The 23,524-nt window shown below is 38.2% G+C and overlaps 3 protein-coding genes across 4 annotated transcripts; all 3 read right to left on the bottom strand.

The window, feature by feature from the left end:
• cldn26 (claudin 26) lies at positions 1-657 on the bottom strand. The gene has a single exon (XM_042000556.1). It carries the CDS (start codon positions 655-657, stop codon positions 1-3), a length of 657 nt encoding a protein of 218 aa, XP_041856490.1.
• A 1,133-nt stretch (positions 658-1,790) lies between these two features.
• Positions 1,791-8,601, bottom strand: lztr1 (leucine-zipper-like transcription regulator 1). The gene is made up of 19 exons (XM_041999797.1): positions 7,993-8,601; positions 7,848-7,910; positions 7,716-7,772; positions 7,548-7,627; positions 7,346-7,454; positions 7,044-7,127; positions 6,901-6,958; positions 6,644-6,783; positions 6,353-6,554; positions 6,036-6,146; positions 5,824-5,916; positions 5,596-5,691; positions 4,882-5,071; positions 4,613-4,782; positions 4,121-4,404; positions 3,871-4,020; positions 3,178-3,283; positions 2,991-3,071; positions 1,791-2,556 (listed from the first exon to the last, which is right to left on the bottom strand). The coding sequence occupies exons 1-19, from the start codon at positions 8,142-8,144 to the stop codon at positions 2,440-2,442; spliced, it is 2,343 nt and encodes a 780-aa protein (XP_041855731.1). The 5' UTR covers positions 8,145-8,601; the 3' UTR covers positions 1,791-2,439.
• A 1,877-nt stretch (positions 8,602-10,478) lies between these two features.
• gal3st1a (galactose-3-O-sulfotransferase 1a) lies at positions 10,479-23,446 on the bottom strand. Of its 2 annotated transcripts, none has more exons than XM_041999821.1 (3): positions 22,042-23,446; positions 14,259-14,407; positions 10,479-13,099 (listed from the first exon to the last, which is right to left on the bottom strand). In XM_041999821.1, the coding sequence occupies exons 2-3, from the start codon at positions 14,384-14,386 to the stop codon at positions 11,950-11,952; spliced, it is 1,278 nt and encodes a 425-aa protein (XP_041855755.1). In that variant the 5' UTR covers positions 14,387-14,407; positions 22,042-23,446; the 3' UTR covers positions 10,479-11,949. The 2 variants fall into 2 exon arrangements, with proteins under 2 accessions (XP_041855755.1, XP_041855756.1); XM_041999822.1 differs by having other exon boundaries at positions 22,212-23,446.
• Between the last annotated feature and the right edge of the window lie 78 nt (positions 23,447-23,524).

The following is a 23,524-nucleotide window of genomic DNA, read 5'->3' as shown; positions in this document are numbered from 1 at the left end:
TTATAAAATCTCTGTCTTCAGGTAGTATTTAGTCCCATGCTTCACCTGTGGGCTGTTTGACACACTTGGTGGTCTCTGGCCGTAGTCTCTCATGCACACAGCCACAAAGAACAGGGTTCCTCCAATGACCAGAGCCAAACCTCCGAACCATCCCGAGAACATTGCCTCTCCATATTCCCACCGAGGCATCACATCAGGAAAACCTTCATTCCAGAAGTCCACCACCGTTGTGTACGCCACAATAGAGACAGGAGCCAGCGTAGTGAGCCCTGATATCCAGGACAGGACTCCAGCAAAGATAAGGAGTCCTCTCTTTATGCCAGGCTGCCTCATGCATATCTCAACCCCCTCTAAACCTGGGAAGGCAGCTACCACAGCCAAACCTCCAGTGCCTACAGAAATTAACATAAGTACCCTTGAGATCTGCAGATCCATCGGCAAAGCCAGGATGGACTCATAGGCCTTACACTGAATTCCCACCTCCTCTGTATAGAGGCAGGTGTGCCACAGTCCAGAGTACCAGTTCTCCACTTCATTAAGATCAGAGTTCATTGTCTTCCAAAATGGTAGAAAGGTAGTGATCAGAGATGTGACCAAGCCTCCGAAAGTCACAAAGAGTGCAGTCCTTTGCATCATTTTAGTTGTAAGAAAAACCATCTTCTGCCTCTGTGTACACAAGTCTGTGCTGTGATTCCACTGTTCAGGTGTAACAGGGTAAGAGATCCAAAATGGCTTTTATAGCCCGTCCCACCTTTCAGGAGGGTCCAGCCTCCTTAATGAAATGCTCTTGATAAGAGGGACTGTGGTACTACAATAGCCACACTGTTTTGTTTCAGCGTTCAATGTCATCACGTTGGATAATTATGTCTGTTTTTAGATGAAATCAGATATGGCCAGTGGAATTCTGGGCTGTGTGTGCACAAGTCGACCTAAACGAATGAAACATGAGTGAGCGGTGTGGCCAGCACACACACACACACTGAGGAAGAAATTAAAGCTGCCCCAGGCATGTATATGCGTGAAATAAGTCTTATAAAGTACTATTTCAGTTTCTTCTGCTTAAGTAAAACAATTTAAACTTAAGCATTATTATAATTAAGACATTTACCTTTTACAGAGATAAAAAAAAAGCATTTTTATCTACCAAGAGTCTCAAGTATCTGGACAATGAAAGGCACTTTGTGCTCACTGCAATGGTCTTTAGAAAAGTGTAAAAGAGTCCAGTTCTTTGTGAATTTCACTGTGAGTTTTTAAAATTCTTGTAGTGCAAATGCCAGTTCACAGAAAACCCAATGAACTTTCCAAACATTTAGGTCAGGCAGTTTTCTTTTTATCAATCCTCTATTTAAATTTAAATATGTTTGAAAACTCCTAAGTTGCCCACAAAATGCCCCATTCTTTCTGAATGTTTGTAAAAACTCCACTTTCATGAAAACTTTAGTTATAAAGAAATTAAAAAATATATACTTTTAACCTGCTTAGAGCTTTGAGGTGTCCAATATAGACTTTTATATTTTGAGAAGCAATTAGCACTGGGCTACAGAAAGGGTGATTGCATTTACATGACACAGCATAAAACCAGCAGGGCCAGTAACTCCTCTGTAGCTTTAGATACACTCCATATACCTCAGTAAGAACTCATTTAAAAGTGCTTTAAAGATTAGCTCCAAGTTGGAGAGAAAAGGTTACTTTCAGAAGGTCGAGAAGGTTTTGTGATGACACAACCTTTAGTATAGTGACTAATTAACGGTCAAGGAATCAATACAATAGACGATTGACACTCTGAATAATGACTGCTTCAGTAAGATTTATTAAGGCTTGAAATGCATGAAACCAATGCAGGTATACATTTTAAAACACCATACTTAGAATCTCATTGCTATGTTGTATACATAAACGTTGCTGTTGTTAGTAACACTAAAAGATGTATAACAACAAAATGATTCACACATTCTAATGATTTTATTACTTTGGTTTCTTATGTTTGATCCAGTCTGCGATTCTGTCATTCTTGAGAATCCAAGCAATCAATGGAGATTTAGATACATTTTCTATCTTATGTTATACAACATGTACTTAAATGAAAAGACAAATGTGAGGAAATATCTTAAAAACAGCACTTACAGATTTCTTGTGTCATAAAAATGAACATACAGTAACTGGTACCTGTAGGTATTTCTAAAAAATACAAGAGACATATTGAGCAGAGAAAAACCCGTCAATTTTCTGTTTATACAAAATAAATAAATGGGATAATAAACATATAGATTTTTACATTGTCAATTTAAGGCTAGAATCAGGTTTCTGCTGACTGAGATAAAGGGTAGAATAAAAGAACCTGGTGCAGTCTAGATAAATGGCATCTATTGTACAGGGTCTGAAACATGCAAGGTCAAAAATGAAGGGAAGGGGGGTGGGGGTCTCATTCTTGGAGTCATCCTAAATATCAGAGCCCATCTCAGCACATTGTTTGTCTGATATGTGTGTAGCTAGAGACTCAATGATGTCCAACAATAGCAGCTGGCTGAGAGACCGCAGGTTGGGGAGCTTGGATACCTTTGGGAGGGGAGAACAAAAAATAAGAAAAAAATGTGACATAAATTAAGACAAGATTATGAGTCAGTGTAAAATGGGTAATAAGCAACTGTTGATAGCACATGCACAAAAACTTAAGACAGCAAAAAGAAGCTAAACAGAAATAACAGCAGAGCTAACACTCCAGTGAAGTCAAGTGAAAATAGAGCGCTTCACTTTTTCTTTGGATAACAAACAATAATCAGAGTGCCACTGTGACCCTCATCGTTATGTGATGAGGTGCTTATACAGCCGGCTCAGCTGTAAACAGTCTCCTCTATGTAGACGATGGAGGACGATCCACTCAGAGGCCAAAAGGTTTCTGTTTCCTCACAAAGAAGACACAGCTAGAGGGTTAGCTCAGCTGCAGAGAGTGGGCAGCACACCCTCAGTGCTCCGGATACAAGCCCACCCACCTTGATGAACTGGTGGACAATAATGTGCAGGCAGTGCTTCTTCATGTCCAGAGCCTGAGTCTTATCTGCTGCCTCGAGAATCTGTGGAGGGAAACATTTAGAAGTGAAAGAGGAAACTGTTTACTCTGCAAGACAGGGACACTGTTGTCCAAATAGGTCACTGCACCCCGAGAGAAAAAACAAATACCTGCAAGACATTCTCCACAGTGACATTCATCTCCAGATTTTGCTTACAGTAAGCCTGCAGCCTGTTATTGGAAAAGCCATAATAATACGGTGCTGCAAACAGATAGCTGTTTATCAAGAGTCAAGGAAGTGGAAAAAAGGAAAATTCTCTTGATGCAAAACTTCACAGATCTTTTTCATTTTCAGTGTTTCAATGATAGTAGTTTGTGTGTTGAGCACCTATGTAGTTAGTTTCACTTTAGTTATAATATAAATTAGGAACAATTACATTTCCTTGCTTCATGCAGTTTATACACTAATGTCACTATATTACAGTCGGTAAAACAAAGCAGCTAAAATCAATATTGTTTCCTGTGTTAACATAAGTTTACATAATTCACCCACTAATTCCAACTTAAACATAACCTTCATCAAATGTATATCTAAGAATACTATACAAGCCTTAAGTGTTGAATCTAAGTCTTTATTAATTTTGTACCCATTTTTTTCTAATGGACCAGCAGCTCTATTTTTGGTAATTTTCTCGGTTGGCACAAATTTATGTGTAATATTAAGGATGACACATATAGGAATATTTACTTCTCAGGATCTGAACAGAGAAAATATTTCAAAAAACATTTTCCAGCTTTAGGTATAAAGAGTATTACTGCCTATAATATATTATTTCCCGCTCAGCATAGCTTGAAAAGGATACAGGGAATCCTCTGGAGGCATGTTGACATCACCATAGTAGATGTAACGCAGCATGGAGTCAAAAGCCTGCTTGCTTGGAACCATTTCACCGATGGATATATTTACCTGACCGTCCTCTGGCATGAAGGAGCGGAACATTGCCTCAAAGTAACTGGAATATATGAGTATAAAGAGTCAGTCACATTACATTATCAAGATTACAATGATAAGAAAATATAATCCCATTCAGATAAAATCTATGTTGTCTCTACCTGGAGCGGGCTGCCAGGATGGCTTTATGTGCAGGCCGTGGGTGACCATCTAACAGCAGAATAATGTCACAGAACTCCAGGCCACCTCCCTCCAGGTAAGCCTTCATGTCCTGAACAAGGGACGTACCAATATCCACGGGCTGGTCTGAGTACACTCTGGGTGGAGGCTGCTGCTTTCGCCGAACTATTTCCACTATCAGTGGAGTGGAAAGATGCTCAAACTCTTTTGTCATGATCACTTGGTTAAAGTGTGATTCCTTCACCACAAAATTAAGACAGTGTTCCTGGAAAAGTAAATATTTTATGGGCATTAGTGTTAAAGCTAATAATTAATTACTTAGCTACCTTTAATTTTCTAATCTTAAAAATTAACTCAATACCAAGATGAGTGGTTAAAATATTTAAACCTACTACTCTTGTGGAATTAGTGAAACAATGTGCTTTTCATCCACTAGAGGTCAGTAAAACCACATTTTAAGGTTATCTGGATACCTTGAGCTGGTCCAGTTGCAACTTGTTGGCATTTTCACAAACACTGAGCACATTCTGCAGGTCCACAGATGCCTCAATGTACTGTACACAAAGCTGCTCCAGCCGGGAAAGCTTAAAACTGAGGGCCAATTTGTATACGTCCATGATCAGAAGCACATCCTGGACATGACCTGTGACAGATGAGACAAAAACAGAAATATACTAAATGTGTTCCTAACTCTGAAATCACTGCATATAAAAAAAGAGAGACGCGTAAAAAAGTGTGCTACCTCTGCGGGGGTACTGGATTTTGTCAGTGTAGAGAAACTGCATTAAGACTTCAAAAGGCTGGGCCTCTGCTTCTCTAATGGATACCTCCAGCAGGAGCTGTGTGCCCGATGGCCTATTGCCTGTTGGGATATCCCTCGGGCCTCCAGCTGCTCCCTCATCACTTTCTTCACTGCTCTCCTGTTTGGTCCTCTGCAATACAACAAATTATTAAAAACTTTGTTTCCCAATCCAGCTCTACAGAGATTATATTGAACTTCAGTTCAGACAGTGGCTGTGTTGATTTTTTCATCCCAGCAACATGCACGCTTTAACTTCTTAAAAACAGTCAGTGCATTATATTCCTGTAGCTTTTCTGGACAGAGAGACAAAATGTCATGTTTTTTCCCCCTAGTTTTTAAGAAGAAAAATATTAAATTTTAAGTTTTTTTTTTATCTGAAGTTTTTCCTGTCTTAACATAACAATATAAAGCCTGAAATACTGTGATATCAGACAGTGAAAAGGTGCATCCACCATTAATTAGAACGTTTTACTTTGATTTACCGGCTTTCTGCCAGTTCAACCTTAATGACAATCTAACCGTTTCATATTTAAATAGAGATAAAGGAGCCGGAGATTAGGCAAATACAATATGACCCTAGTGTGATTTCAAAGACCTCGTCTGACACTCAGAGGTCCCAGAGGAAATCAGGTGTTCTGGCTGCATTGGTCTGACCTGCCGCTGCCTATCCCGAGCCTGTAGGATTTTCTTACGCAGCCACTGACATCTTGCAGTCACTATGGCAATATGCCCCAAGACTCTCTCCTCCCTCTGTAAACAACACAACAAGGAGGCAGACCAGTGGAAAGAAAGCAAACATGTTATGTGGACCATGTGAAAGTGACTTTGTATTTTTAATCTGCATTATAGAGGCATCTCCCCTGTACAACTATGAACACCCACCTCACCCAGAATAAACTCCACATCACAAAACTGGCGGTTCTCCCACAGTTTACCATAATCCTCATGGAGGGTACACTTTGGGTAGCTTGAAAACTGAAAGATCAACAGCAGTCTGTAATTTCTTTATTACACTGGTTTTTGCTTTTTTAACCAGTGTTTACAATTATGTAAAACATTGAGAAGCAAATATTTCAGCAATCATTCACACTAACCTGGAATCTGTACATCTCCCCACTTCGCACATTGTTGTCCACAGTTCCTCCAAAGATGTACATAGCATCTTGAATAACAGCAGCAGCATGAAAGAGTCTCCCACTGGGCATCTAAGGTGGCAGAGATAGGGAAAAAAAAATTAAGGTCACATACAATATATAGGAAAGACTACTGAATACAAAATGAGAAAGAAATATTTTTGAAAAATGTTCCTTTATCCTTTACATCAAGTTTGTTTTTATCAAATATTTGGTATTATCCAAATAAGAAGAAATAATCCAGTAGCAGTAAAAGTACCAAAGGTTTTAGTTCATACCTCACTGTCAAGACTGGGCTGGATCACCTCCCAGGTCTGAGAGTCCACGTCATAGCAGTGTAACTCATTAGGCAGAGTGTTGTCAGCAGCACCTCCAAATACATACAGGTGGCGGTCGAAGGCAACCATAGTGTGCCCATAACGCCTCTGGGGAGGTGGCGGGGAGCCCCGGAGTAAATGCTCGGTTGGGATACGTGTCCACCTGAAAAGATGGATTGTTTAGACCCACACAACTTTACCTGCTATCTAAAATATCAGTAACTTAGCACTGTAAGGGAAAGCTTTGCTTACATGTGACCCTTGAACTCAAACTGAAAGAGGTTGTTAGTAATTTTGGCTCCACTCTGACCAGAAAATACAAACATCTTATCCCTGCATACGGCCACAGGGAAGTTACAGCAAGAGGGGGGAATCTCACCACTCTGATCAATCTGATGGGCAAAAAGGGAGAGAATGATAATAATAAAAAAAATCAAAACATATGCAGCATCACTAGGCCTTTTAGTTTGAATATTTTTTCTTTAAATATGAGGGCGAAGTGAACTGGCCTCTTCCCAGCATGCATGTTCTCGATCCTGCAGACTGATGGTCCACATGTCATTGAGCCTACACACAAAGGAAAAATCAAATATTAATAAAAATTCAATACAAAAATCAATGACAAAATAAAAGAAAATATGCTCAAGCATACCTGGCATTTCCATCGTAGCCAGCAAATATCCACAGCTTATCATTGTAGACTGTAGCACCATGTGCAGATCTGGCTACCGGTAAACTAAGAAAGAGGCGTCAGATTTTATCCACCAAATATTTTTTTTACATTCACATTACTTTACTATTCTTCATAAATAAAGAATAGAAGTGATAATTAAAAGAAAAATACTTTATTCATCACAGAGAGAAATTACAATGTTGCAGAAGAGCTGTTTTTTTGTTCCGCTAGTATGTTTTTGTGTTATAATAAAATTAACCAAATAATACATATATATTCACCTCCCCTCTACTTTCCATTCAGTCCACTGGCCTGTGGCAAACTTGTACTCGAAAAGGTCATTTTTATTTTTCAGGTTTGAATTGGAGTAGATATCTCCAGTGTATCCTCCTGAAATATATATTACAGTTGAACATTACAGCAACACCACTAGACTATAAACGGGTTGTATGAACTACACTATTTAATAAAACATTAAGTTACCAAAGACAAACATGCTGCTGCCATAGACCACTGCTGAATGGTGATATCTAGGAGCTGGAGGTGTTCCAGTGGTGAAAGCCCTGGGGGAAAAAGACAACATTATTAATTTAAGTTTCAGTCATATTCTGCAGTCTTCTTGTGTACTTATTAAGGATGTTGCAGCCTTACCGACACCAGGAGCAGTCCTTCACGTCAAAGCGGAGCAAATCATTCAGCATGTTTTTCCTGATGGGTAACAGAATTGTAACATACTATATGTTGACTACGTAAATAAACACGTGAATCTCAAGAGGTGCTCACCCATTGTCTCCTCCAAATACGTATATAGCATCCCTGTATGCCACAACAGTGTGTTTGCTGCGCCTGTATGAGGATACACACGACTCAAGGTGAACACAAGTAAACATACAGGATTTGTGAAGCTGCTCACCTGTCAACATGTTACCTTGCACCAACAAACTCATCACACGGAGGAAGTCTTCTCCAGCGATGAACAGTCTCAAATGGGCCAAAGTTTAGAGTCAAATATTCCACACTGTCGGAACAGCTGTGGTCGAAATCAACACTCGGGGCCACCTTAGTTGATTTACAAGACATTTTCGCAAACTCATCCAACTGGATCACTTCTCAGGGCCATTCATCTACAGGGACATCCTCTGATAGCGACATCGTCGATGGCGTGAGAGCTACTATTTCTGCCACTGCTAATTTGGGTGTTGCATTAGTGTAAATAACAATAACGTCAGGTTTGTTTATGAAACTGCGGTGCTCTGGCTACTGACAGTTAGCTGCTATGCTCACAGCTAGCTAGGTTTAGCTAGATAGCTATGAGCTACTGCTACTCAGCAAAACAAGCAACAGTTAAAGGGAATAAAGGTTAACAGAGAGCTACTAAAGTTATAATATATTGTCTGTTTAATCGGTTAATAAATGAAGTTCAATATTTATCGAATGAGTTCGTAGTAACCCATGAGCTACAAAAGCTAAACTAGCAGAGTACTGTTATCACGAAGATCTCTTGGCCATCCACGCCCCCGCGAGACTGGTGCGCACTTCACTTCCTGCAGGACGTGATGAAGCAGGCTACCAAGTACAAGCTACCATACGTACGTCTATGCTACCATAGACGTTGCCATATCATACGTACATATATGTCTATGGAGGTTACAGCTCCTCGGTGCAGACGGCCAAGGGTTGAGTCCCGGCCTGGGGACCTTTGCTGCATGCCATTTCCTGTAAGGCTGTGTTGTTGTTGTTATTATTATTATTATTATTATTATTATTATTATTATACAATAAGCCATTTAGCATTAACAGTCATATTTTTAATTAAACGCCTCATCCATGAATGTGAGCCAGTTATTTATCATATAGAGATATTTAAATCAGTGATATTGCCAAGCAAATGGTTTTGTAGCAGCTAAATTATTTCATTTGTACATTTACGTTGCATAAAGGGGATCCTCAAGGAAAATAAGTTGGAAACTGTTGTTCTAAAGGTTTCCTCTGTTTAACTTGACTAGCAGAGTAACAGGCACTTGTGGGATTTTTAGACCTTCAGAGGTCTGCATGTGTGACATGGCTGGTTATCACTTCCATAAAGTCAAGCAACAGACTTTAATATACTTGCTTTACCAAGTTGTACCAAAGGCCGAAGTTTGACATCAATCAAATAAAAATGATTTAATTTCAGTATTTTCCCTGATCCAACTATTTCTCTTGAGTTTTGCAAGTTACATTTGCTAAGACTGATAATGTTGAGTTTGATGTCACATATTGGTTGTTGTGGTGAAGCCGTCTGGTGCCACTGCTTTTCAGATATTTAAAGCTTATAAATGTGAGTAGTTTTTGTTGTCTTTACAACCAGGATGCTGCATGACTTTACAACAACATTTCGTTTTACAGCATCACATGACACAACAGCAACTGGATATCAACACAGAGGGTGTTTTGAATGTGGATCATGGTTGATTAAGCAAAAAAAAAAAGAAAAAAAGAAAAAAAAAACAACAAGAGAACATTATCAGAGTAGGACGAGGAAAAGAAACAGAGAAAGCGATCTATCTATCTATCTATCTATCTATCTATCTATCTATCTATCTATCTATCTATCTATCTATCTATCCATCCATCCATCCATCCATCCATCCGTCTATCTGTCTGTCTGTCTGTTTGTCCATCTGTCTGTCTTAACCTTAACCCCACTGAGAAACCCTGGGATGTGTTGGAGAAGGCTTGGACTCTCATCATTCTCTCACAACTTATTGGTGAAAAATTCATGCAATACTAGATGGAAATAAATCTTGTGACATTGCAGAAGCTTATCGAAACAGTGCCACAGCGAATGCTGCTGTTATCAAAGCTAAAAATGGTCCAACAAGATATTATTGTGTAACCTTTTTTTTTTTTTTTTTTGGTCACTACTTTTTCTTTTGGCCAGGCAATGTATAATGTAAATGTAGTATCATTTTTTTTTACCCAAAAGATCAATATCTTAAAGTTAAACTTATCGACTCTTTTACAGAGGTTTTTCAAATTAATGCAGTGTCTTCAAAAGATAAAATAATCCTATCCATTTATTTTAATAAACATAAAATACAGTTGATGTAGTTTGGATTTTCTAACACTGTCAAACAGACAAAATACTTTTACAGGTGAGTGAGATACCAATATTGCCTTAGTATATCATCTGTAGCTCAAACTTGTTTGAACAGAACAATCATCCTATAATATTCATTACGAGTTTAAGATTTACTGGTTCAAATTTGACTTTAATTTCAGTGAGAAATGCTATTTTGCTCTCTTTAAAGGAATGTGGAGGATCACACACATTATTATACAACAGATCTAGAGCAATTTTTCTCCTTAGTGTATATCTGACAATAAAAATTAATCAAACAATACCAGATCAAGAGGAAATCTTTATATTTTTTAACACATGCAATATTGCATTTCAGTTTATTTTGAGAATAAAAAGATTATCATATTTTGCTGGTAGCAGTGATTGTATGGAATAAATAGCAGGCAAATGAAAGAATACATGAATCCATGAATAAATGCTGAACACCTTAAGGAAATGGTGAATGCATATAAACATATATCAGTAAATGGATGTGAATGAAGACACAAGTGAGTAACACAGATTATTAATGGGAAAATATTACATTTATCAGTTGGATTTCTCATGCTACTGCAGGCTATAATAGAAAGAGTGAGCTCATGAAGCTGGTGAATTAACACTGAAAGAGACAGCCAAAGTACTATTCTGGAAAGAACTTAGCTTATCTGGTTGACAGTGATTTGATTTTTTTATTCACAAAACCAATCCCAACATGTTACCCATTTACCCATCAAGATAAATGGGGAGAGCATGTGTTGTTATGATATATCATGTAGCAGTGTTCAATTAATATTCCAATGTAATTAACAGGGAAAAGTACAGGAATAAGGAACATAGTTTTCCTTTTGATTGCATAGTGCTGTACTTGCTTAAATTAATTTATTTAATGATTTCTTAACATGTTATTTGTCATGTTACTTGTAAATGGCAAACAAATATGTTTATACTTGATAAACTAATAGAAATGACGATACAATCATTGTTTTAGATCCTCATACATACACACACACACACACATACACAGACATATATATATATATATAAAATTTTCATTTTGCCATTAATACTATAGTTTTAATGCCATGTAGCTTTTGTGGCCCCTAAAAAGGTGTCATGTGCTTAGTAAAACCTGTTTCTGTTATGAGATGTAACAATGTCTAGCACCACGGAAGTATGTGTTTGGTTCTGTTATTATAAAATACGGAAAGTTTTTTACTTCCATATACAGTAAAGTGGGATGTAATACTTACATTTTTACATTATATCTGAGCCCTTTACGATACAAGTATCCAAGTATTGTAACATATAAAAGTTTGTGATTTAAGAGTTATGCTTAATTCTTTCTTTGTATTCACACAGCCTTAAAATTGTGGGATGACAGAAATTATTTCTCATTTTCAACAATATTAGTTGTGAAATTCATATTCTACTTAACTTTTCAATTACAAAACACATATCTGAAAGAAAGAGTATTTTAATGTTAGATGAAATTGACTCACAGAGATCTATACTGAGCTTCAGCTGCAAGTAGGAAACTTTCTCAATTTTTTTAGATTGTGAGGTCAACAACCTTTTTTTCTACCCCAAAAACCCATCCAGTTCATTACAGTGCACAATCATGTATAATACAAACGAGTACATACTTGTGCATTTAACTAAATGATAAAGGAAATATGGCAAAACATTTTTGATCAACCAGTCTATCAGCTGCACCGTCTAAATAATTTTTCTTTGAATACAGCCTTTCAGTGTTGGATTAGCCCCTCTGGCTTACATGTCAAGTCACAAGTTAATGAGATCTCGAACATAGCCCCACAGCTTGGTAATCCACAGGTTCACCCCAAGTTCTGTGAGGTATTGAATCTCTGGTGTCAACATCTTACGGCACAAGTTCCGATGAGCTTTGTCCGCATTTTTCTTTAAGTTGTACCCCATAATAGACTTTTCTCCGATTGGCTGCCAGGGCTGCATTGCTGTCTCGTAAATGTTACCAGCTTCCACAGCATGCCCCCCCTCAATGCATATAGATGCCATCTTCTTGTTCCTCCTTCTGAGCTCTGCCACGTCCTCAGCCATACGCTGCCGCCCATAAGCATCTACCTTCCTCCAAAATGTTTGGTTGAAATGCTGATACAGCTTCCAGTCAATGGCATTCCATTCAAGAGCCCTGGCCCTCAGCTCAGGAGTAAGTTTAGACACAGTGGATCCCTTGCGGGCATTGAGCTTGAAGAAGAGCAAGTCATTCATCTCCCAGCAGAGTGTATCCTTGAGCAGGATCAGTGATTCTTCAAAGTACTCCACCAACATGACAAGCTGAAAATGCCCAGAGATTAATTTGATTCCTTCGTCTACCCGTGGATCATCCAACTGCAGAGTGTTATCCTGCCCAAAGTCAAAGAACAGCAGATTCTTGAGGTAGAAAGAGTTAAAGCCTTCTGGATCAAAGTAGGAGTGGGGGTCAAGCAGGAACTCAGTCAGCTTATCATCACCTGGTATCTTCCATGTTAAAGGCACGAGTCGGCCAAAATAGTGGAATGATGACTCAAAAAGTTCAGCAGGATCTCGCAGAATAGTGATGTAAGATGTGTCTGTTGGTAGCAGCTTAGCCACTTCCGGTGCATTGAAACGCAAGTGATTACAGATAATATTGAAGCACATTCCAGGTCTGTAGTCTTTAACCTGTGAGCGCTGAAACAGGGATGGGTAGAAGAAGTCATTCCTGCTGTGTGGGAAGGCGAATTTTAACCGGTGTTTCTCTCCAAAACGGAAAAGTATGTTGAGGAAGGTGCTACTGGCTGTTTTGTGTGTCTTCATGAACATGATGTCCACTTTAGGAGAACAGAACTGGCCAGAAGGTTTTTGTGAAGTGTTGGTTGTTTGTTTGGGGTGGAGCTGAGATGGACGGTGGGCACAGGAGTAAGGTACTGGAACCCTGAAGAGAGAAAAATAAGACAAGGAAAAATATTTGCAGATTTAATTTATTTAGCAAAGCATTACATTATAAGCCTTTAAGTCTTTCAGAATTAAAGATGGGGAGAGGTTCGACATGCTGTGTGAGACTGAGCAAATAGTGCATTGCAAATTTAACTAAACGAATATTGTTTCTCATAAAACTACAAATACTTTGGCGATTTTATCATCTTCTGCAAGAAGCAATACAAATCAAAGTTTCAGAGAATGACAAGTTTTTCTTCTGAGAGCACGCTCAAAAGGTTTTAAATGGCAGTGATTTTCATAATTTCCCTCTGGGATTAATTAAGTATTTTTCATTTAATTTATTCTTCATTTAATTCAATTTTATTTAATATTTTAAGTCTTCATGCAGCACTGTTTTAGAAACAAATACATTTCTGTAGTGTTATTAACTGAATGCATTCAAGAAAACTTCTTCTTAATAATTGCATCCACAAATTTAACCTGAAAAATCTCTATGCAATGTAAAAATAAAACTAAGAATAACACCACCTTCTCTGATGTTGAGGGGATTTAAGATTGGCTGATATTTAAGGAGTCAGAAATTTAACTTAGGTCTGGAAATCACTGACTTTCCCTCCTGTAGGCTAAAGAAGAGAGGGGCCATCCAAACATCTAGTTAAGGATTACTTGTTCATCTGTGACGGTACCACTCAGGATGAACTGTATATAGGTTTTGGGTAAGCTTCTACGTGTTTTACAACATAATGGTTCTGTAAGTAAAACAGTCAATACGCTGGTTCAGACTCATAACCAACTGAAACATTCGGCACATTTTCAATTAATAAAGATGACAAAGGTGGCCCTTTGCTGCTGAGCAGATTAAATATTTTATATAGTCAAAATAGGACTAAAAATGGAAATAAAGAAAATTGAGTTTTACAGGAACTACAGCTTGTTCTCAGTTTCTTAACAATTGTATTTATAATTTTAAAAAATATATTTTTTTAAAGAAGTTTTTTGTTCATCACATCTTCAAGTTTTTGCTGCCAATATCCCAACTTCGGATTCAAAATTAGCACATAATTTCAAACATAACAGAATTATCTGTTTCAACATTTAATTTAACAGCATCATATTTTTATGAAAGCCCTGTACAGCAGCATCATGCATCTTACTCAGGTGGAGTGAAGTAGATCTGTGGAGTGGAGAGGCAGTAAAGGAGGATCATGCAGGTTGTCAGGAATGTACCCAGGACCAGGCCTTTGCACATGGACCTCCACTGCCTCCCTTGTCTGCCAGTCATTGTCCAGGAGAATCAGATAACCTTAAAGATACACAGAATATCTAATTTACATGACAAATAGAAAGTGAGTCCATATAGACTGCAGTCCTGGATCTATGGTTTCAAGAGAAGAAGTCAGAAACAAGCAGCACACTGTAACAGTCTGTGACAGAGAGTTGGTTCAGATGTATGATCATTTAGTGGTATGTGCCATTAACAATAGGTCAGCTTTAATTTATAGATTTTTTTTAACTAGGCTAACAGCATGTATGGTTCAGAGGTAATTCTAACAGAAAGGTAATGTGACCAGATTTGTTAAAACAGCTTACAGGTAAGTGTTAATAACACCTCCAAAAAGGATATTTTAAGGTCTACCATAACTGAAGGAGCCAAAGACTATGAGCCCTCAGGGAGGACAAGTATTCACAGTTTCCGTCATTTCACTTGTTTTTTTTTTTGTTTTTGTTTTTTTTTGTTTTTTTCATAGACATTTCAAGTACAGGGCGTAGTTAAAATTGTAGTGTAAGCTACAAAATGACCTTGACTAAATGATCCTTGTGACTTGAAATGACTAAACTGGTATTTCTCAGCTGTCCTTGGGAATAAATTATGCACTACTGTGCAAAGTGATACGGTACTCTCCCCTCTGGTAAGACGAGCTCCTGACTCTACTACATAAGTAACAAAGTAATACCTGCCATCTGGAATTTGATGCATTATCCAGTGTGACCCCGAAACAGAGCAGTATGCTTCAGCCAGAGGACGAAGAAGGATTGTGATCCCAATTAAAAATACAAACTGTGAACATTTAAGATTTAGTCTTTATCAAAGCTTATTACAAATATTTCCTTAAAAACACAGCTATACGAAAGACTCTTTAAAGTTTAAGTGCATTCTGTCTTCTATTAGACAACTCTGATGGGTGGCATTAAAGGACAAGGCTGAGGTCTGCTGTGGGCAAGACACATTAAATCTTCTGAGAGAACAAGCTTCTTCATCTGTTCTTCATAAATATTACTGTCGAGAGCTTTTATCAGTGGCAACTTAAATGATTTGTTTAAGCAACTTGAAGATGCTTAAACAACTTTAGCCTAGGCCAGTGGTTCACAACCTGAGGTCCGGGATACCCCAAGGGGATCCCCCAAAGAGCACAGGGCGTTCCTGAGGCTTTGAACATTAGAGCCATTGTGAATAATGTCCACAAATTGCCCCTATTTTAAGGGGAAAAAAGTAAGGCTGTATGTCGTTCATGTAACTTTAGCTTTTATCAAACCAAAAAAAGCCTAAAAAGCATAGTTCAAGCACAGGGTGGAGCAGGGGGCCCATGGCATTTTAGTATATGCCAGGAGGGGGTCCCCAAGGAAAAAAGGTTGCGGGAATCACTGCCCTAGGCTATTAAATATTACTAAATTACCACATAAACGAGTATAAATGTATTTCAAGTTATCTGTCAGTAAAGTTTCAGTTTAGCATATGTAGACTATTTAAAACATAGAAATAAAACTGGTTGGGCTAGAGTTGATGATTAATTCAATAATACTCTCGCTAACCCATTGATTCCAGGATGACCGATTTTGGTATCATCATTCTCAGTAAGGGTTTGGGTTATTTTCTCTTCTCTTTTTTTATGGTAAAAACATAAAAAAAAATCTATCTTGAAAGTTTTGACAGTTATTTTAGTAAATCAATTTTTCATTTCTGATATTTCTGTAATATCTGAATAAGTTTCTACATGCCCAATTGTAGCAACATGGTAGCAACAATAATTTCACTGGGTTTATTATGTAATTATGCAATGTCAGACAGTGTTAACACTGTCTGACAGGGCCACAAAATTGGTTAAGTTAATCAGTAACTAATGAGGGTCGAATCAGGTACTAATGATTCATTAATGATTACTTAAGCTTTGCACTCACATCAAACCGGATTGATTGGCTAATGATCTCTGAGTACTTAATAGTTAGTCAAAAAATATAATAAACCTGATCCGGGACTAATGGATTTATTAATGATTTAACAGCTAATGATTAAGTACTCATTCCTTAATGGTGGGTATCTTTTCTGGTAAGTGGTTCAGATTAACCATCTTAACAAAAGTACCAAATCTGTACCAATTTCTTTTACTGTTTGCTTCAAGACTAATCTCAATCAACAGTAAAGTGAAAACTCAGTATGAGTACTTGGTGAATAAGCAATCATTAACTCATTAACTTACCATTAGTCAACCTTTTTGAGTACTTTATTGAAGTATATCATTCACTGAAGTCAGGAGCACATTCCAAACTATGTACATTGTGTACAAATAAATTAAATCAAAGGTGGGGAAAAGGTCAGGTGGTGTCTGTGTGGATGCTGTAATTGGTGTTGACGTTTCTGGTGTAAGTGTCAAAGATGCCACCTTGGTTGAAGCTGCAGAAGGTGCTGGTGTTGGTTCTGAAGCTGCAGTCTGTACTGTTGTTGTGTCAAAGCTACAGCTGGTGCTGGGACAGCGGTAGGGACGCTCGGACAGTCCATCAAGAGTCAGATGAAGACACCTCACAAGTAAAAAGGCATTCTTGAAAGAAAACACACAATTTAAGATTGCATGACAAAGTTGAAAGATTATCTGTGGGACTTTCACTTGAACTCTTCAGGTTTGGTACTACCCACAAAGGCTTGGGTGGGGCAGAAAGCTCATTTTACAGCTGCTGCAGGAAAGCTTGTGGCCGCTTCAAATTTGATTAAATTCTTCAGCTTTTAATGCAACTGACTAATATGCCTTTTAACACCTAGATGCCTCTACTAGAGTGTCCAAACAATTTCTTGAAAACCTGTTATGTGTGAAGAGGGAACTGATGAATTGAATTGTTTATTAGCCTGACCTAGCATGCTAATACTAGCCCAGGTTTTGTTGTGTTGTGTTTAATCCTGGCACTAACCACACTGCAAAGTGATTTTTTGCAATTAATAAATGTCCTGCTCTCACTAAGCATGGTAAAACGCTGACATATACTCAGTTACACAGGTAGATAAACAATCTCCCACTCATCCACCAGGATGATTTGCTAGGGCTACATTGTTAGCTCCACCCTTTACAATGGAGAGAATTAAATTCACATGGAAAATCTCGTAATTGAACCTACATTGCTGCCTAGGCTACGGAGCCTGCTATTGTACAGGAGGAGTTTCTAGGTTTACTCAAATCATTAAATGAAAAAACAACCACCATATTGTTAATCATTAAATCAAAATAAACAATACGTTAGGGGTGAAAGATTCACAATTGAATCGATTCATTGCGATGTTGCTGATTCAATATGATTTGTATATGTTCAAAAACAGTTATTTTTCAAAATAATTCAATTACAGGAACACAACTGCAAAATGTGGCAGGAAGATAAAAGTCATGCGTCCCACCCGAACGCTTGAGGGGGACGGATCAGTATAAGTAAAGTATCATACACTTCATCAGCATTTTCCCTCAAGCTTTAGTCATACAAGATATGCACTTGAACAATGTGGAAGTGCTGCAGTGGTGCTGGATTCATGGGTCATTTGTAGTTTTCTGTGCTACACATGCAAATTAACCAAGGGTAGCAATTCTATCTAGGTATGCCAAATCGAAAGAACACCTGTTTTTCATAACTATAACAAACACACATCAAAAGCAGAGGAGGAGTATGATGTGTGTGGGAAGTAGGAACACCACAAACCTCCTTAAACATCTGAGAATCAATCATAATACAGTGTATAATTAAATTATGATGAGGAAGGGGAGGAGAGCAGAGGGACAGGCAGAGCTTTGTACCACTGATGCTAAATTTTGGGAAAGTGATTCTTGTCTGTCTGCTAGGCTTAGGTTTTTGTGTTGATGTACAAACAAGATTTCCCTTCATTCGCAAGACAATTGCATCCTGTTTTGTTATGTACAGTATTGGTTATGAATATGGTTAATATATATAATATATATGGTTATATATGGTAATATGGTTATGAAATAAAAAAATGCCACAATAAATAGCTGAATGAGTTCAGCTCAGAGTGATATAATATGTGTCCCAGAGATCATCTCACATCAATTCAACAGGCCTAGATTAGGTGGGTAAGGATGCCTCCAGGAGCAGTAAAACAGCCATTATGGGGTTTTTAAAAATAAAAATATGGATGAAAAATATTTAATAACTTCAATCCCATTAAATTTGTTTAGGTGTTGACAAAACTATTCAAATATTTTTGGCATTTATATATTTATGCATTAAACTGGTAATTTCAGTTTGAGTCACAAAGTATTCTATATAAAAATATAACCATGATTTCCTTTCTCCTGAGTGTTGGCTGGTTTGAAAGTGATTTTCCAAACACATCAAGTTTCTCTACGAAGTATCTGATCGGTATTGCCAATACTTGCTTGTATTTAACTTGGTATTAAATCGGAAAGTAAGTGAGTGATATCACACAACTGCATCTGTGATCTCTTTCCATCTGGAACCTGAACATACGGGATTCTCTGCACAAATAATTCCCCTGATATGGGTCGTCTCTTAACGAGAGTCTGTGGACTGACGCTGTCTTTTACACGTCAAAGTGAGCAGCATTACTCACTGTGGCTGAATGCAAAGCTAGATTGCAGGTGTGAGTGATGGCTCACTTCACTGTATATCTGTGCTTTCAAACAAACACCGTTCTGGTGTGGAGGGAGGGCTGGGTAACTATGGAAGCCCAAGGAAAGCATTTGCAGTGCATATAAAAGAGGGAAAAATATTCAGATTTTCAAAAAAAATATATTGTCATAAAGGGTAAATTCGGTTTAATCGCCCAGCTCTAGCCAGAAGCCTACATGCAGCAGCTTCAAAATTAGCTTTCTACCCCACCCAAGCCTTGTGGGTAGCGCCATACTTACGAGGAGTTCAAGTGAAGGTCGCACAGATAATCTTACAATGCACATAACCTTAAAAAGTGTGTGTGTTTTCTTTCAAGAGTCCCTTTCTACATGTGAGGCGTCTTCATCTGCCTCACGTGATGGACTGTTCGAGCTCCCCTACCATTTCCCCAGCACCAGCTGTAGCTTCGTCATGACACCACAGGCTGCAGCTTCAGAACCAGCACCTGCATCATCTGCAGCTTCGACCACAGCAGCTGCTTCAAGGCCGACACCAGAACCATCAACACCGACTGCAGCATCAACAGACACCAGCTGTGTAAATAATATATACTTTAATAAAGTACTCAAAAAGGTTGACAAATGGTAAGTTAATGATGTGTGAATAATTTGTTACTCATATAAATACACATTTTGAGTTTTCACTTTACTTCAGGGGGCCACAAGAAGATTAACAAATGGTAAGTTGATGATGTAGTGATTAGTTACTCATACAGTACTCATTTATAGTTTCAAATTCAGTGCTGCAGAACTGTTGATCAAGATTACTCTTTAAGCAAATAGTAAAAAAAAAAAAAAAGTTTGTACAGATTTAGTAGCTATCTGAACCACTCCCACTCACCAGAAAACAGGTAAGATATTCATCATGAAGGAATAATTAATTAATAATTAGTATAATAATCATTAGTCACAGATTAGGTATCCAGTAATTTTATGACTGATCATTAGGTAATCATTCAATAATCAATGGCTATCTGGTTTCACAGGAATGCAAAGATGAGGTAATAATTAATGAATTATTGGCCCTTGATTCGTTTCTCAGTGGTTAGCTGAGCCAGTTTTGTGGCCGTTATTGTGAAGTGTTGCCGACAGGGAAAAACACTTGCTATGCAAGACATCTCAAAACATTAATTTGTCATGAGTTGTTTTGGGATTATACAGTTTCTCAGCATATTAGATTTAAACTTACTTACTGCACAAGGTTTAATATTTCGAGCTGTCCATAACAGAGTTATTAATGTGACTGACGTAGTCCAAGCTAACAATGTAATCAGGTTCAGCCACCGCTGAATAGTAGCTAGTAACCACCTCTGACATTTGGGAATCGGAGAACTACATTAGAAGGTAGCAAACAGTGTAGAAAGCTAAGATGTGAAGAAGATCAAGTTTTGTATTGTTCCAGTGACAGTCAAACTACAAACAGGGATTACTTACCAGCAACAAGGTCCTGGCGAACTCATAACTAACTTATTATTATTATTATTATTATTATTAATAATAATAATAATAATAATAATTGTAGTTTTGTTGTTAATAAATCACTTCTGTCGTATAGGATGCGAATGAACAAGCGCCTGTAAATTTTTCTGGTTACCAGGGTGACAGATTCTGTCCGTTTGATTGGTGGTCTAAAAAGTTGACGTTGACATGACGTTACCATTACTTTTCTGAGAGACCGCAGGCTGAAATCACTGCAGCTGCCACAACCTACCGAAAGTTGCTAAAGTCAGCCAGATCAGTTGTTGTTGTTGGGCTAAATTGTCATAACCACAGACATTAACAGTAACACAGAATTCATGATGTTTTTTTTAACAGTGCTGCGACAACTTTTTAGAATAGTGAACTGAAGGAGAATGCCTGCAACCTGCACCAAGTATGATATCAAACTGTTGCCATGTTAAACCAGATGGCAAGGATAATAAAAACATTAATGTTTTATTCTTAGAGCCTAGGCTTGTATTTGCATTGTACGTGTATTTATAGTAATTTATAGGCTGTCAAGCTTATTACAGCCTATTTATATATAACCTTTTGTAAACATGTCTTGAATTTACTACAGGCTTTTAACTGTAGGAATATAACTGAGCTGAGACAATGATAATCACACAGGAATAACCCTATCAGAAAAAATTTGGACACAGATTTCCATGAATTTGTGCTGTACGTCTAAAGATAGTCATGAACCACATAGACTGAAATAATTAGACGGACGGACGGACAGACAGACAGACAGACAGACTATGTGTGTGTTTGTGTGTCTTAATTAAGGTTACGTGATTACACTTGTATAATGACAATCATTGGAAGTATTAACAGATTCTTCATTTAATTTAATCAAAACCACTTTCCACTTTCATGACCACTGCTCTGGGAGGTTGTGGCAACCCATGGCAACTCCGGCAGCCTCTGGCAGCCTGTTGCAACTCGCAGCAGGTTGTGGAAACTGCAGGAAGCTACCACCATTTAAGCCTAGCCATGTTGAATTTTCTTAAAAATGAACCAATATTTAACTTGAAGAACAAAAAGCTGCCTTTTTTTACTTTTACCTTACAAAATTGTTAGAAACATTGACCCTGCTGGTCAGACGACCCCCCAATTTGTTTAAGAGGATTTAAAACAAATGGACAAATATTGATAATTTTAAATGTAAACTTATAAACCAATTTATTCAAAATTGTCTTTTACATAATGCAACTTTATAACATTACAGTTTTGCATTTTTTGCCATCACAGTTTATGTATCAGTTTAATTTTAAATGTATTTGGCTAGATTACATTTATCTCTGCACGTTACCTTGTATTTAAATGATCAGTTTTGCATTTAACATGCTTTTATTTGACTAAACATCCATGTGCATTACTCAAATATCTCCTGCTTTTCTGAATCACTTGTAAAGCACCTGGGGAAATGTTTGATTGCAACTTTGCTTTCAAATGTAAAGTGTCATCTCATTATTTAAGGGCACATTTAGAATAAGTGCTTTCCTTGAGCTATACTTGGCTTGACATCAAATAGGTTATTCAAAAGACTTCTTACCGTTACGCATTAATCCAAAGAAAAACTAGTACAGGAGTTTCTTGCTCTGCTGCATCATGTCCATTTAGTGCCAGATATTCAATACGCATTAATGTCCCTCTGACGGTTGCTCCTGTGTCTGATCTTGACATACGCATATTGTTATAGACCAAGCACAGTCCTGTGCTCACCTGATCACATGTCCAGGGCTGTGGATGTCATTCATTCATTTCCTGTCCCTCTTCTCTCTCTTTTCCTCATTTGCATGAACACCTGATGCCTCCTCCCTAAACTTCCAATTCTGAAACTGATCTAGCTGAATAAAAGACTACAGGGACGCTCATATAGCCACCTTTGACGTCAGGGTTTTTGCCAGGGGACATACACTCGTCAGTGTGAAAGAGGCGGGGAGAAAAAGCATGAGAGAGAGAGGGAGGGAAGAGAGGGACTGTATTGTCCCCTTTCTGTTTTCACACAGAAGGCTATTGAGAGTAGACACTGTAGTTTGAGCTGCAAGCTGATAGGAGGGGTGGAAATGGCATAAAAGAACAAAGGCAGAAATCCACTGCACAGAAGTTCTAATTGTTCCAGCTGATCAAGACTGCTGTTGTCTGAAATGCTTGTTTAGCAAACTGCATCTATACATGTGGTAGGAGGAATGTACATGGTACAGTGCATTAAAAAATGCACAATAGATCAATTATCTGAACACATCTTGGACTATGACAATGTCATTTATGATTTTATAGCTTGTCCCCAGTGGCACAGGATTTCTCTTTCACCAAATAATGGTTTTATAGATTAGCCCAATATTTTTGCTGCGGTACATATAATATACAACGTTCATTGTGCTGCCCAAAACCGTGCTGCTCAAACATCTCTTGAGCAAAGGAGCACACTTTCAAGGGAGAATAAAACGAACAGTCCACCCTTAGTGATAAGTTTATTTGGCCCCGCATGACAGGATGTAGCAATATGTGACCACAACGCCTCATCCAATAAAGTACACAAAAACTCCATCTCCGTTTACACCAAGGCCTGGATTCCTGGAGGGCACACTGATCTCCGCTGCCCATCCCACACTTGTCATGCAGAAAAAACAACACTGCTGCTTTTGTTCTGCAGAGCGTCTTTGCCTACAGGCGCACTGAGTGCCAGGCTGAGATCCGAACTGGGTGGGCATGTGTGGAATTTAAATCTGGGTGTAAAGACAGGAGGGTAGGAGGTGGCAGCGAGTGTCACAACTGAATGAGGAGGGTAAGACGTGCAGAGTATGACTGGCCTGGCCTTTGGCCCGTAGGATCACAGGACTTCTCAGGCAGTGGGACAAGTGCTCATTCGTCATCAACACCCACTGGACAGTGTGGGCTAATCATTACAGCATCAAGAAACAGCAGCTGCACAGAGACCTCAGCCTCTGCACAGACGTGAACTCCTTGGCTTTTGATGCATAATCTACATGTTTTTAGCATCCATTCAGAAATGTAGCAGGTTGCAAGCAAGG

The sequence above is a fragment of the Melanotaenia boesemani genome, chromosome 11 (genome assembly GCF_017639745.1).
Source record: "Melanotaenia boesemani isolate fMelBoe1 chromosome 11, fMelBoe1.pri, whole genome shotgun sequence".
Taxonomy (NCBI): Eukaryota; Metazoa; Chordata; class Actinopteri; order Atheriniformes; family Melanotaeniidae; genus Melanotaenia; species Melanotaenia boesemani.
The sequence above is the reverse complement of the archived record's forward strand: the minus strand, read 5'-3'. Positions and strand labels throughout refer to the sequence as shown.

Excerpts from the sequence above, each read along its gene's own strand:
- cldn26 (XM_042000556.1), bottom strand. The coding sequence starts at position 657 with ATGGTTTTTCTTACAACTAAAATGATGCAAAGGACTGCACTCTTTGTG.
- lztr1 (XM_041999797.1), bottom strand. The coding sequence starts at position 8,144 with ATGTCTTGTAAATCAACTAAGGTGGCCCCGAGTGTTGATTTCGACCAC. Across the intron at positions 6,784-6,900 it reads AACATGCATGCTGGGAAGAG|ATTGATCAGAGTGGTGAGAT; the intron begins GCCAGTTCACTT and ends TTTGCCCATCAG. Across the intron at positions 3,072-3,177 it reads CTGTGGAGAATGTCTTGCAG|ATTCTCGAGGCAGCAGATAA; the intron begins GTATTTGTTTTT and ends TTCCCTCCACAG.
- gal3st1a (XM_041999821.1), bottom strand. The coding sequence starts at position 14,386 with ATGACTGGCAGACAAGGGAGGCAGTGGAGGTCCATGTGCAAAGGCCTG. Across the intron at positions 13,100-14,258 it reads ATCTACTTCACTCCACCTGA|GGTTCCAGTACCTTACTCCT; the intron begins GTAAGATGCATG and ends TTCTCTCTTCAG.